General features: G+C 36.9%; 1 protein-coding gene across 1 annotated transcript in view; it reads right to left on the bottom strand.

The window, feature by feature from the left end:
• The window catches only part of LAMA2 (laminin subunit alpha 2), a 509,807-nt gene that overhangs the window by 115,437 nt on the left and 379,580 nt on the right, over positions 1–14,790 (bottom strand). The window contains exons 37-39 of the mRNA XM_026454995.1: positions 9,804–9,966; positions 8,192–8,402; positions 120–236 (exon numbers count right to left, since the gene is read on the bottom strand). Of these exons, the coding sequence (XP_026310780.1) occupies positions 120–236; positions 8,192–8,402; positions 9,804–9,966 (491 nt within the window). The remainder of the gene's footprint in view (positions 1–119; positions 237–8,191; positions 8,403–9,803; positions 9,967–14,790) is intronic.

Genomic DNA, 14,790 nt, shown 5'->3' with positions numbered 1-14,790 from the left:
AAAAATAATTTTATCTCTACAGGAAAACAAATACTAGTATTTGCTTATATTACTGAGCTTTCTCATAGGCTCCCATTTACTCATTACCATCTCTCTTTTGAGTTCTACCAAATACTCACGTCTATGATGGAGTTGATTTCATCTGCAAGACGGTTGGCTTCATCGAGTATGTCATTGCCCTCTTTTAAAGTGTTCTCAATTTGTCGTTTCCCACTTTCAACAGCCTCCTTCTTTTTCTGTAGACCATTACGAACAAGACATCAAAACTGCGTTTTTGTAAAATCCTACCTACCCCTGTATTCCAGACTTTCCTGAGCTGTTTGAATAAAAGCTTGGCAAAAAAGGTACATCATGTTGACAATGTGGCTAGATGAGAATAATATAAACTACTTAGCCAGTCCTTCAACAGTTCTTCTATGTAGAGGCTTGTACAGGTTATTTCTCCTTCTCATTGTGAGAAAGTCATCCAAGCAAAGAAAAGTTATGCGATACTAGTTGAGGAATTAAAACTACTTTAAAAGAAAGATGGAGTATCCATTTCTAACTAAAATATAAGTGCTGAATAGTTACATTGGTACTACATATTGAATTCTAGAATCTATATACAAATGAGTACTTTGTGAGCACAAACATAAGCAGATGTATTCAATGGGAGTTCTGTGAAATTTGAAGTGAGATTTTTAAGGAAACTTAGGGAAAGTACTCTTTAAGAAATAGAGAAACTATCACATGGAAGAATCAACCTAATGGACTGTTTCATGGCAGAATAGATTATAATTTTTCTTTGGGACATATAGCTTGTCTCGAAATTACATGAAACTCAATCCTGGCCTGGAAGAGTAAAATTAATGAGAGACAAATATTGCTATTTCTCCATTTGGGGCATATTTTTTACTTATTTTGTTCTTTATACTTCTGATTCATTCCTATGCCTGAAATCACCATTCTACCTACAGATTTAACTGCATCAATTATAATTTTAAGCTTTGACCACTAATAGGCTTTTTTAAATAGACAATAATGCTAATTTATTTAGATCTCAATATGTACCAGACAGTTTATAAGCATTTTGTTATCCCAACTCTTTGGATCCTATGTTGATCACTTTTTACATGTGTGGAAAATCGAAAAAGTAAAGGGCAGTGGTCTGAATGTTTCTGTCCCCCGATAATTAATATGTTGAAATCCTCATCCTCAAGGTGATAGGATTAGGAAGTGGTGCCCTTGGAGGTGACCAGGTCATGAAGCAGAGACTTCATAAATAGGATTACTGTCCTTATAAACAAGACCTGAAGGAGCTTGTTCATCCTTTCACCATGTGAGGACACAGTGAAAATGGTGTCTGTGAACCAGAAAGTGGTCCCTCATCACACATCAAATCTGCCAATACTTTGATCTTGGATTTCCCAGCCTTCAGAACCATAGGAAATAAATTTTGATTGCATATAAGTCACTCAGTATTTGGTCTCTTGCTATAGCAGCTTAAATGAACTAAGACATTAAATGATTTCCTTAAGGTAAAATAGTACAGTGTGGTTAAGATTTAAACCCCTGTCTACTTAACGATAGATCCTGGGTCCTGGACTATGAAAATACTATCTCATCTATTATAGAAATCACACTTTTAAAATTTGCACTGGGCTGGTGCTAATTTCATACCCTTCTTTCCTCACTTTCACCAACCAATTCAGTATGTTGCCAGGTACATACATCTAGTTCCTGCCTCGAAGCCTTTGCACTTGCAGATCTTCCCACTATGTGCTCTTCCTGCTCTTTGACTTGTTTCCTCCCTCCATTTTGGTAACAGCCACTCCTCTGATTACCTATCTAAAATAGCAGCCATCCTTGTCTCAGTCCATCTCTATATACTAGGGCACAGTGATTAAAAGCTACATCCCAGTGACAGCCCTCCTGGTTTGGGATCCCAGCTCTGCTCACTCCTAAGCTATGAAACTTTAAGGAAGTAATTTAGCTTCATATAAAATGTTTAGTCCCTCCCTACCCAATGTGCAGCCCATTCACCAGCAGCATCAGCGTCACCTGGAAGCTCATTAGAAATGCATCATCTCGATCTGTTCTTAGGAACTACTGACTTAGAATCTGAATTTTAACAAGAACCCCATGAGATTGATAGACATTGTAAAATTAGGGAAGAATTAGCTTGAAACACTGCCTGGCACACAGTAACACTGTAATTTTAATTATTATAATTACCTTACTTTGTTCTTAGAACTCATTTATCTGAATTATATTCTATAGAGTGGTCGAAAACTATAGAAACATAGATAATATTATTTTCTTTTTTATATAGATTGATTCATCTTGATTACTTTTGCCAGGAGTTGCTAAAAACAAAGATTATGAAATAAAGATCAGAAATACCAACGCATCACAGATACATGTACAGGGACTAGCAGAAAGACATAGCCTGTTGAACTATACATTGTTAATGAAGGACAACACATTGAATGTATTATGCAATATCATGCAACATACCATGTATTACATATCAATAAACAATTTATGTATATCAGCCCATGCATCCAGACGTTATGGTCATATCTTATACTTGTTTATTGGTTTAGTGACTGTCTCCTGCACTGTAATACAAATTCCATAAAGACAGTCTTATGTACCACTATCTCTAGTACCTAGATGAGTTTCCTCAATAAATGTTTTTTAGTAAATAAATGAAAATGGGTCAGGCATGGTGGCTCATGCCTGTTATCTCAGCACTTTGGAAGGCCGAGGCAGACGGATCACCTGAGGTCAGGAGTCCGAGACCAGCCTGGCCAACATGGTGAAACCTTGTCTCCACTAAAAATACCAAATTATCTGGCTGTGGTGGTGCATGCCTGTAGTCCCAGCTACTTGGGAGGCTGAGGCAGAATTGCTTGACCTGGGAAGCGGAGGTTAAAGTGAGCCGAGATTGCACCATTGCAATCCAGCCTGGGTGACAAGAGCAAAACTCTGTCTACAAAAAAAAAAAAAGAAAGAAAGAAAGAAAGAAAAAAGAACATGGAGTCAATTCCTGGGACTTGTGCTGGTGACACTTGGCTCATTCAGCTACTCCCATCATTAATTCAGGGGAAGTAGTGATATGTCATTCACTCTTCACAGACAACAAATGTAGGAACAGTCCCAATGTCCCTGATTACAATGTCCCTGATTACAAGTCATATCTTATCTTCCAAGGGTCTAACATTCTTTTACACAACTGCCAATTTTAGCCCTTAGCTTTTGTATGAACTGAGTTAAAGTATAGCATGTACAGAAACACAAGAATATTTTACAACGTGGCTTGCTCGAATTAATGGATCGAGGTAATTTAAAATGCTGTGCCACTGGAAATGGAGAATATTTCCACACGTGTTAATTGAAGAGCTATATATATTTTGATTTCAATAAAGTAGTGACTTAGAATCTTTTGTAAAAGCTCTAATTGAGTCACTTTAGGGAGTTAAGTGTCATGCAAAGATCAAAATGTGCTTCTTATCATACTCAATCAGAAATGATGATCAAGAGGTTAAATACTTTTTTTTTTTTTTTTTTTTGAGATGGAATCTCGCTCTGTTGCCTAGGCTGGAATGCAGTGGTGTGATCTCGGCTCACTGCAAGTTCCGCCTCCCACTTCCCGGGTTCACGCCATTCTCCTGGGCACCTGCCACCACACCCAGCTAATTTTTTTTTTTTTTTTTCTATTTTCAGTAGAGATGGGATCTCACCATGTTAGCCAGGATGGTCTCAATCTCCTGACCTCGTGATCCACCTGTCTCGGCCTCCCAAAGTGCTGGGATGAGGTTAAAGAAATTTTGGAGGTGTCTTATTTTCGGATTAGATACTGATGGGTTCCAGCTTTGAACCAAGGAAAGATGGAAATTGGGAGCTCACAAATATTGATAAAAGTATAGAGTATTTGGGTTTGTTTTATGCACTTTATTTACTGAAAAGAAATCTGTTTTGCCTTTGCTAGATACTGTTCTAGCATTTGGGGATGAAGTGAGGAAGAACACGTGTTCCTCATGGCTTGTCTGGAGGAGAGATAAAATGAATGAGTAAACTAATGTATAATATATTCTTAAAGAAAGATTAGATGAGCACAATAAAAACAAAGAGAGGGACAGATAGAAAATGATGTAGCATATAAAATACCTAATATAGGAAACCTAGAGTATTTAAGAAACAGAAAGAAGGCCTACATATAGGGAGAATTATTCTGCAAAAAGTATAGCATAAGTATAATTGCTCAATGATTCTGTTTGGATATGAAGGTTGATTATATTTCTACTTTTAACTTGTAATCAATTATATCTTAATTTATTCCAGAGCTTGGAAAATTGAACACTTTCTTTTTCTTTCTTTCTTTCTTTTTTTTGTGGTGTGTTGGTGTGGTAGATTCTTCAGGAACCTGCAAAAGCTTTCTTACTGTCTATTCTTGTTTTCTTTTCTTTCTTTCTTTCTTTCTTTCTTTCTTTTTTTTTTTTTTTGAGACAGAGTCTCACTGTCATCCAGGCTGGAGTTCAGTGGCATGATCACAGCTCATTGCAGGCTCAAACTACTGGGCTCAAGCAATCCTCCCACCTCAGCCTCCAAGTAGCTGGGACCACAGGCATGCACCACCATGCCTGACTAATTTTTGCATTTTTCTATAGAGATAGGGTGTCACCATGTTGTCCAGGCTGGCCTGTGTAATCTTTATGTAGCAACTTACTCTTTACTTGATCCACACTGCCTTCTTTGGCAAGGTTATAATGGTAGATTTGGGGATAGACTGTTCAATACATGTTCTTTTGCTTCACTGAATTATTCATCTTCTCTCCTGCCCATGAGGTCCCCAGTTCCCTCAGCCCTCTCTCCATTGCTGGAAATGCCTTTCCAACTCCATCACCATCTAGTAGCCTTTTATGATCTGGCTCCAAATTCCAGAGCCTTCTCTGGAGCCAGACTTTTACGTAGCTTTTGAAAGTTTTTCTGCTATACTGAAAACATCTTAAGATCACCTTACACTTCCAAAGCTCTGGCTGGGGTTCCTGCTGCTCTGTCTTTCTTCCAATTCCTCTCCACTTCTGCTATGATGCTGTCATATTTGTGAAACTTTTGCTGAATCTCCCAGTCAATATTATCATAGTATTACGTAGAGTGAAAGGTTAACATGTCTGAATTTTTCAGAAGATTCTAAGTTCTTTGAGGCCAGGAATCATTTCTATTCAACCTCAAATACCCTGGTTACTGACAGTACCTTGATATGGTAGGTACTTGACAGACATTTAGATAAATATTATCTCAGCCTACTTTTCTAGCCTAATATCACACGATTTTCCAATACAAAAGCATTTCTTCAGTTTAAGTGAACCACTCAAATTCTGCAATATTTTATTTTAACCCATAACTGCAATATTTCAATCACTTCCTATAGCTGTCAGGATAAAAACCAATTACTTAGATTAGTCTCACAATGCAATTCTCTTAGAACTGAAGGTCTGCACTCTGCCTATCTTCTCTGTCTTTCTATCCCTTCAGTCGTTCACATGCAGTCTTCTTTCCAAGCCTGTCAAACCACTGAACTTTCCCCCAAAATGTCCTTTTCTTTCCTCCATGCCTTTGTATATGTTTTTCCCAGCTTCCAGAATGTTCTTCTCTTTCTTCTTCTGTGGCCCAGTACTTAACCTTTAGGATCTAGCACAAGTGTCAGGGCCTCTACAAAGATCTTCCTAAACTCAGGGTTGACTTAGACTCCCTCCTTTGCTTACCCCTGTGACAATTATGGTACTGTATGGAGTGGTTTGCTTATGTGTACCTCCCACTAAATACTAAATACAAGTTACTTGAAGTAATCAGAGATGGTGTTTTATTGTTTATACCAGTGGTTCTCAACCTTGAGGCTGCATCTGAGTCACTGGAGGGATTTTTAAAACACAGATTTCTGGGCCCCATTCTCAGAGTTTCTGAGTTGATCATTTGGGGATGGGGTCCGAGAATTCATCTTTTTGAGAAGTTTCTAGGTTACACCGAGGCTGCTGCTCTGAGGGGCCTCATCATTGACACAATCAATTTTGGTGTCTAGCATGCTTCCTGAATGAATTAGAGGCTTGATAAAATTTTTAAAAAGAAAATTACATACCACCTTAAAATAAATAAAAAGTGTTTGAGTTGGGTCTTCATTATATCACCTTCATTGTGGGCACAGCCATAAGAGAGTTATTTATTTAAAATGCAGCTTATTATTCTATCAAAGAGATGTAATGCACCAGTTTTCTTCAACCTGTATAGGCATCAGATTAGCCCAGGGAGAGTGTTAGAATACAGACATGGGGCCACATCCCAGACCAGCCTACATAGACTCTCTGGGTAGGAGCCCGTGAAACCTGCTGGCTTAACAAACACTCCACGTGATTTTCAGCCATTTTGGCAGCAACCATGGTAATTTAAGCAACCATAAATAATCTAGGCCTTATTCATATTAATTCAATTAGTTTATCTATTTTATCCAGTAACTTTTTAACAAGCCTTTAGTTAAGCGTGGCACATAAAATGAAAATCCAAAAAGGACCACTTAGAATTTCGATACTGACTATACATAAGCTCCAGGCATTTGTAGGAGTGCCCAAGAATGATGACTTCCGGTTTTAAACATCACTAAAAGAAACGAATAGCTAAAGGTACTATTGACTGTGCCATATAACTCTTCTTGAAATATTTCTCAAATTCTTACTGTGCTTTCCACACAGGTAATTTTCATTTCTCAAACTGTTGCCATAAAATAGAGAGGTGCACCTTCGGGTAAGTCACACGGCTGGTGTGTCACTGAGCAGGGCGAATCATGCTGGATCCTGTGATAGGACAGTGGCCCAGCATCCTGCCTCACAGGAGGGAGCTTTTCCTGGAATACTGCTAGCGTATCAGTAGACTCCAAATTAGTTAGGATTAGGTGCCTCAGTTAAGAAAAAAAGTAAGCCTCTTCAGTCTTCTACCAGAATGACAAGGCTGAGTCCCAGAAGAGGGACCCAGAAATAAAATATATTTTAAAAAATGTAATTCATCCTCTTACTACTTAATCCAAAGGAAAATGAAATAAATAGATTTTAAAAATCCTGGTTCATTTTATTCAATTGTTACTGTCATTCGGCAAATATTTCTACATACATACTATATGCCCGGGGGTGCTGAGTTACTGTTGTAGGTGAAATGATGTGTTAGAAGACGTATAGGTCTGCTGCTGTTTTCTGACCTGCCGGAGTCGGATACTTTGGAAACAGTAAAGGCAAATTTGTCGCTGGGGAGAAAGTTGTTGTTGTTTAAATATTAATATCAAATGCAGGTTTCTGCTGTTATATGTGCTGAATTTACTCTTAGGAAAAGTGATTATTTACTATGTTATGATTAAGAAAGAAAATGAAAAGAAGAAGAAAATAATAATGGAGGAATCTGTTTTAGTTCTAGTTCCATCAGCACTCTTAAAAAGATAGAGGCTGCCCATAATTTCTTGAGTTGAGAAATAACTGTTATCTGTGTGGAAAAGGAGGAGAAAATAACCCAGACCTGATCTGTTCCTATTAGTCCCTTTTAAAAGATCATTTACATAGAACACAGTGCACAGAAAAAGGGGAACCAAATGTTTTCCAAGCTCTAGTCTCAATTCCTTGAGCTATTTGTCATGTGCTTAGATTGAATTTGCAAGTGTAGGGAACTTCTATGATCTTTGGCAGCAAGATCTTTGAACAAGGTCTGTGAATTAGTTTGGGAAAGCTGCAAAATAATATGATATGAATATTTGAAGATACCCCGCCTGCTATAGTATAATGCACTCATTGTAGATTTGGGGAACCAATGCTTACAGATGTTCATTGACTTGCCCAATTTGTATGTCTAGTTAAGTGGCACAGTTGTCACTGAGACCAAGGTCGCCTGACTCCCTGTAAAGAACTTCTTCCACTGTATCACAGGGTTCTTAAATATCTTCAACAGTTTAATTTATCAAAATTTTATTTGATATTTTGAGCAATGGTAACTGGTCATTAAAAACAAAACAAAAAAAGTCATTTCTTGTTCTGTTTCTTAGAAGTTCCCTTTCAGAGTTGTCACTTTTGATCTTTATAAATGTGCATCAAGTAGAATAGTCCAGCCATGTTCAACACTGCCCCCACAGTCCCCAGCCTTCTGAGATTAAGACAAAAGTGCTCCTAAGACTCACCTCCAACGCAGTCATGTTTTTCTGGTTTACTGCAAATAAACGATTAGCTTCTCTGATTTTATTCGTGGCTTCTCTCAACAGGTCCCAAGCATCATCAACTTTGTTTTTGTAGTCTGCCAGTTTTTCTCGGAGATCCTTCTCCATTTCTTCATTTTTTCCCCGGGACTCTCCAAACAGCTTTTTCACTTTTTTCAGAAGGCCTTCTGCAGCTCTGCAACCACCCCCAGCCCAATGATAGACAATGAGCTCATGTCACTGCCTTAGGGTTTATTGGTATTAAACCACATTACAAAGAGATACTAACATGAAAAGAATGAGAAAATAAGAAAACATGTAAAATAGATTCACTTGTGCTAAATCAAGTTGAAAACTGGTACTTGAGACCATTTATAATTAATTAAAATAAAAGCAAAATGTATTTTTTTAAAAATTCTTTTAAATTTGTAAGTAAAATGACATTTTGAATCAGAAGGGGTCTCATGTCATTCTGGGAATCTGATTGATGAAATGAGTTTTATGAGTTTTATGACTCAGTTCACATACCAAAATCAAACAGTCCACCTCTTTCATCATACTGAGACCTGTTCTCTATTACTTTGAATGTAATGATGAATATTGGTATGTTTGCTTAGAAACTGTGAACAGAATTCTAGGTCATTGTCATGCTAGTAGAATAGCATGATTTTAATCTATGTTTCTTTTTCTTCCAACTGACTGATCTGGAAGTTTTTCTGGGTTTAACTTACCTAGTTTTTCTAAAGTAATAATTTCCAAGTCATTCAGAAACTCTAAATACTTGAAAGACAGTAATTCTCAAACTAACGTGCCTCATAATCCCCTGAAGGGCTTGTTAATACATGGTTTGCTGGGTACTATCCCCAAAGTTTCTGATTCAGGAGGTCTGGGATGGGGTCTGACAACCTGTATTTTTAACAAGTTCTCTGGTGTGCTGATATTGCTGGCTTAGTATAAATTATTTAACTATTAATAATACTACCACTTTGAAGTTAGCTGACTATGAATGTAGAGATGTATCTATTTTATTGAGTGCTATCACAAAAGTTCTTTAGCATGAGTAAAATCTCTATCACTTTTCCCAACCCTCACATTCCCAATTCTTATTTGAAAGTATTAGGTGTTTATCATTTGATGACTTTTCTTTTCAGCATTTCTTAAGATGATAAAATGTATAGGTTGGCCAATACATGAATGGTAAAGCCATTACTTTGTATATCCAAAGGTAATTTTATTAAAACAAAAATCAACTGATAGTCCAAAAGTCCCTAATAAAGGTGATCAACAAAGCAAGCTCATTAGCCTAATTACAGAAGGAGCAACACCAGAAAAGATCATTTACTTGATTATATGTAGGCAAGAACATGCTTTTGTTTCATTTTAGAACAATGGTAAAGTATCATTAAATAAGTAAATGAATAAATAATGATTGATTGATAGATAGTTAGATAGACAGATAATAGATAACATAGCAAACATCTCCAGGCTGGAAAAACAAAGCATCTTTTATTTATACATATGATAAAAATTTAGAAAACTGTAAATTATCTAGAAATCTCAGTGTGTCAAATGAAAAAGTAATAACTCATCTACTCACACCAACTCGTCTTCAGCAAGTTCCTTTTGTGTCTCTAGATTTCTCCTCCTCAGTTCTTTAATCATCTGGTCAATCTCTTTCTGAAGCCCTTCCAAATTTCTCTCAAAGGCCTCGTCTCGAGTTCCTAGAGTTTCATTTAGTTTTATAGCTTTTTCATTTACAGCTGCAGGGGGTAAAACAAATTTTGTAAATTAGTAAACAAAAATGCCACATGAAAACATGATATTCAGCACCTGCTGGGTACCACCACCTCCAAATGAAGAGTATTTTGCCGTGAGTGTTCCTGTTGGGAAACACAGAGGCAGTTAAGACAACAATCAGTAACGGGGAAATGTAATATATTTCTCAGTATTTTATTTCTTTTGGGGGTTATAGCAATTAAAACATGGTGTTTCTAACATCAAAAGAAAGAAAGAATTACAAATAAAGAAGTAGGTCAAAGCATAGAATTGGTAAGAGCTCTAAAAAAAACCAGTGACCTGTAGCATAACACTTGGAGGCTGGAAACACAAGCTCTGCATTGCTGATAAGATAGTCACAGCAGTGCTATCAGTCAGTTTAAAAATACCGAGTATGGAAATACATTCAGTGATGAGATCTCTGAAAATGAACCTGCTCTCGTATTTCCACATAGTTCTCCTGTGTTCATTTTTTAAAGGAGTGAAGAAAAAGCACTCTGGTCTAGGCTTATAACCCTTCTAGGAGAAGGGTTATAAATTAGGCTTCAACAACACCTTCCAGCCATAGCATCCTTCACAAGGGTCGGTGTTTATTATGCATTAAATGGGGTTTCAAACTGTGCTCCTTGGAATCGTAGGATTCTCCAGGTGCTTCAGGTTTTCTACAAATGATGTCTATTCTGCCAAGAATCTGCTTTATAGGTTGGTGTTCTGGGCAAGATTTCATTTGAAAAAAGAATTTTATGTCAAATAAAAGTTTAAAATGGTGAATTGAAACATTTACACAGTTATATTATTAGTTTTATACTAAAGTTTCCTGGAGTGTGTTCTATAGGACATTTTTTTTAGTGAGTTTAAGAGAGATGTTTTCTCAAACTCTTTTGTCAGCCGAATACTTATTTCTATAATATTACCTTTGAAAACTTCTAGAATGAGGGGTCTGGGTTGGCCAAGAGGCATTTTCTACCATTCAAGGGTGTATCTGAAGATCTCCTTATGACATAGAGAATCCTGAAAATTAATTTCTTTTCTTGGAGAGAATTTTGCACTGGGCAGAGCTCCTGAAACAGTTGCACATAGGCAGGACAAGCAGAGCAGGCAGAGGGTATGTGAGAAGGTGGGTCAGTACAGTGGTTCTAAAATGTGGTCCCAAACAAGCAGCAGCAGCATCACCACCTTGCAGTCCATTAGAAATGCAGATTCTCAGGCCCTACCACAAACCTACGGACTCAGAAATTCTGGGGGTGAGGACCAGCAACCAGGGCTTTAACTGACAAAATTTGTACTCACTTTTTAAAATGAAGATATTAATAAATGCCACTTCCCAACCTGCTAAAGCTGTATTTTTTTCTTTGTTAAATGTGCGTGTGTGTGTGTGTGTGTGTGTATATATATAAATCAGCTTTCATAAGAGATATCTTTTGAAATTTGATCTAATTTAGGTTCTGGGCCTAGGCAGTATAGAGGAAGGGACAAATGAGAGATAGAATCTCACTGTTTCTCTTGTGCTCTAGTCTCAAAGCTAAACTTCTACAGAGAAGAATCTGGTGGAAAAAGAATGACATCAGATAGAGAAAGGGAAAAGGCAAATATGGCTGTATCTTTTGGATGGCATACATAATTTCTTTAAATTAAAACCATTTGTAAACAAGTAGAAGAAATCATTAAGGTACACGAAAATGGCTTTAGCAAAATGATCATGTACTAAGAAAGCAAGCTTTGTTACATAGGTATACATGTGCCATGGTGGTTTGCTGCACCTATGAACCTGTCATCCAGGTTTTGTTTGTTTGTTTTGAAATAGAGTCTTGCCCTGTTGTCCAGGCTGGAGTGCATTGGCACAATCTCCGCTCACTGCGACCTCCACCTCCCGGGTTCAAGCCATTCTACTGTCTCAGCCTCCTGAGCAGCTGGAATTATAGCGCATGCCACTGCGCCCAGCTGATTTTTGTATTTTAGTAGAGATGGGGCTTTGCCATGTTGGCTAAGCTGGTCTTGAATGCCTGACCTCAGGTGATCTGCCCACCTCGACCTCTCAAAGTGCTGGGATTACAGGAGTGAGCCACGGCGCCCAGCCCATCATCTAGGTTTTAAGCCCCTCATACATTAGCTATTTGTCCTAATGCTCTCTCTTTCCTCTCCCCTCAACCCCCAAAAGGCTCCAGTGTGTGTTGTTCCCCTCGCTGTCCATGTGTTCTCACTGTTCAACTCCCACTTATGAGTGAGAACATGTGGTGTTTGGTTTTCCGTTCCTACGTTAATTTGCTGAGGATGCTGAAGCTTTCAGCTTCATCCATATCCCTGCAAAGGACATAATATCATTCTTTTTTACAGCTGCATAGTATTCCATGGTGTGTATGTACCACATTTTCTTTACCCAGTCTATCATTGATGGGCATTTGGGTTGGTTCCATCTCTTTGCATAAATAGTGCTGCAATAAACATACATTTGCCTGTGCCTTTATAGTAGAATGATTTATATTCCTTTGGGTATATACCCAGTTATGGGGTTGCTGGGTGAAATAGTATTTCTGGTTCTGGATCTTTGAAGAATCGCCACACTGCCTTCTACAATGGTTAAACTAATTTACATTCCCACCAACAGTGTAAAAGGGTTCCTATTTCTCCACAGCCTCCCCAGCATCTGTTGTTTCCTGACTTTTTAATAATTGCCATTCTGACTGGTGTCAGATGTTATCTTATTGTGGTTTTGACTTGCATTTCTCTAATGATCAGTGATGATGAGCTTTTTTCATATGTTTGTGGCTGCATAAATGTCTTCTTTTGATGGGTTTATAAGTGCAGCAAACCACCATGGTACAGGTATACCTATGTAACAAACCTGAACATTCTGTGCATGCATCCCAGAACTTACAGTAAAAAGGAAAATAAAAACATGAGAAAAAAAAGAAAAACATCAAAACATGTAACATATACTCCATAAAGTTTCTAAAAGGCATCACTGTGCAACTCAGTCATGAGGTTGTTGTTTTTTTGTTTCCGGTTGGATATTATCAATTGTTGCAATTACTATTATTGAAATAGTCCCAAAAGATGGCAACGTGATTAGGACCAAAAGAACAAACATTTTAGCAAATATATTGGCTGCTTATGGAATAAACTGCTATTGGCTGCATGGAATAAACTGCTATTCCATGGCCAACTTTTTGTGGCAACCCATGTTATGTAAAAAAAAATGCAAGCTCTCCAAAATGGACATGGTCCTTCAGTATCTTTTTGGATTAAATGATAGCATCTTTCAAATGGGTATTTGGTATGTGTGCTACTGTACCTTCATTATGAAAAACAAATTTTAGATATGGGTTTTGGAGAAAAATATGGCCTCATTGGGACACAAATAAATTATATATGGCCCATTAAAACTTTTCAGTTTAATTCAGACAACACTTATTTATCATTAGTGTTTTAAAGTTTTACTTATTTTCCAGATTATTTCACTGTGCTTTACTTACCCTCATTAACATTCTTTTTGTATGGTGAACTGTCCAGTTTAATTTTTATTTCCATTATTTTTCTACTGAAAGTTAAATTTAAAAATGCTGTCATTTTCCATTTCTCTCATAGGCATCTATCAAGTGCTAGGCAATATGATTTTCTTAGAAATCACCGCCCCCCCGCCCCCCGCCAAAAAAGGAAAGGAAGCATCATTTTAATAGGAGAAGTTTAATTGTTTCACTCTTTATAGACATATATAAACATACATTTTTATGTTTATATACATATATATATTTCCAGATCCTATGTATAAATAGGATTTGGAACTTCTCTGAGCATTCTTACAGATGAATGTGTTTTTCGTTTCTTATTCAAAAGTATGCACTATCACTTCAATATATTTTCTTTCCCATAGTATTGAAAATGATTGTAAAATATCTATCTTTGCGATTTACTTATTTATTTCCAACTTAATTCAAAGGAGGATTTAGGTAATTTTAAAAAATCTTAATATCAGATAAAATTAAAATAAAGGGAAATAGTGCTACAGGTAAAAAAAAAACAAAAAACAAAAAAAACTGTGTAAATTAGGAAAAGAATTAGTAGACATAAAATCATGCCGTCACGTTCCATGCAGTGCATCCTAAGTCCACTTCTAAGCATCTTAGTAGCCTATGTGTAGCAGGGAATACAAATAGGATTCTTAAGAGGTATACAGTATCTATAAATATAAGCAAAATTCCTCAGGAGAAGCAAAACTGTTTTCATACTAAGTCTGAAAAAAAAAAAGATCCTCTGATGGGTAAATTTATTAAGAATAGAAATACTCTGATGTCAGAAACAGGAAGGAAAGGTGTCTATCATTGATTAAGTCCTATTGTCTATCAGGAAATAAACACTAATGGGTTTACCTATGTCCACTCATTAATTCTAATAATGCATGGAAAAAAACAGAGTTTATTTATGAACTAATCAGGAGTCACAGCACAGTAGATATTATAAAATTATAGTGAGATAAGAATGCCTTAGATGAATAGAAGTTGATTATCTATGAAGAGGTCATGACTCATAATGAAAGATAGGATGAATAGTACATCTATCCAAACATAAAGCTGAAATAGATAAATGTCAGGCTGAAGCATCTGCTTTTCCCACAGCAATTTATTACAACTAACCAAAATGTAAAAGTACTGATGGTTATCCCTCATATTATAGTTTTGAGAGTGAAAAAAAAAGAGGTGTGGGTATGTTGTATAACCTACTTAAAGCCTTTGGTTAGTGCTTCCTTCCCTCCCTCCCTTTCTTATTTTTCCTTCCTTCCTTCCTTCCTTCCTTCCTTCCTTCCTTCCTTC

This window comes from Piliocolobus tephrosceles, chromosome 5 (assembly GCF_002776525.5).
Source record: "Piliocolobus tephrosceles isolate RC106 chromosome 5, ASM277652v3, whole genome shotgun sequence".
NCBI lineage: Eukaryota > Metazoa > Chordata > Mammalia > Primates > Cercopithecidae > Piliocolobus > Piliocolobus tephrosceles.
The sequence above is the reverse complement of the archived record's forward strand: the minus strand, read 5'-3'. Positions and strand labels throughout refer to the sequence as shown.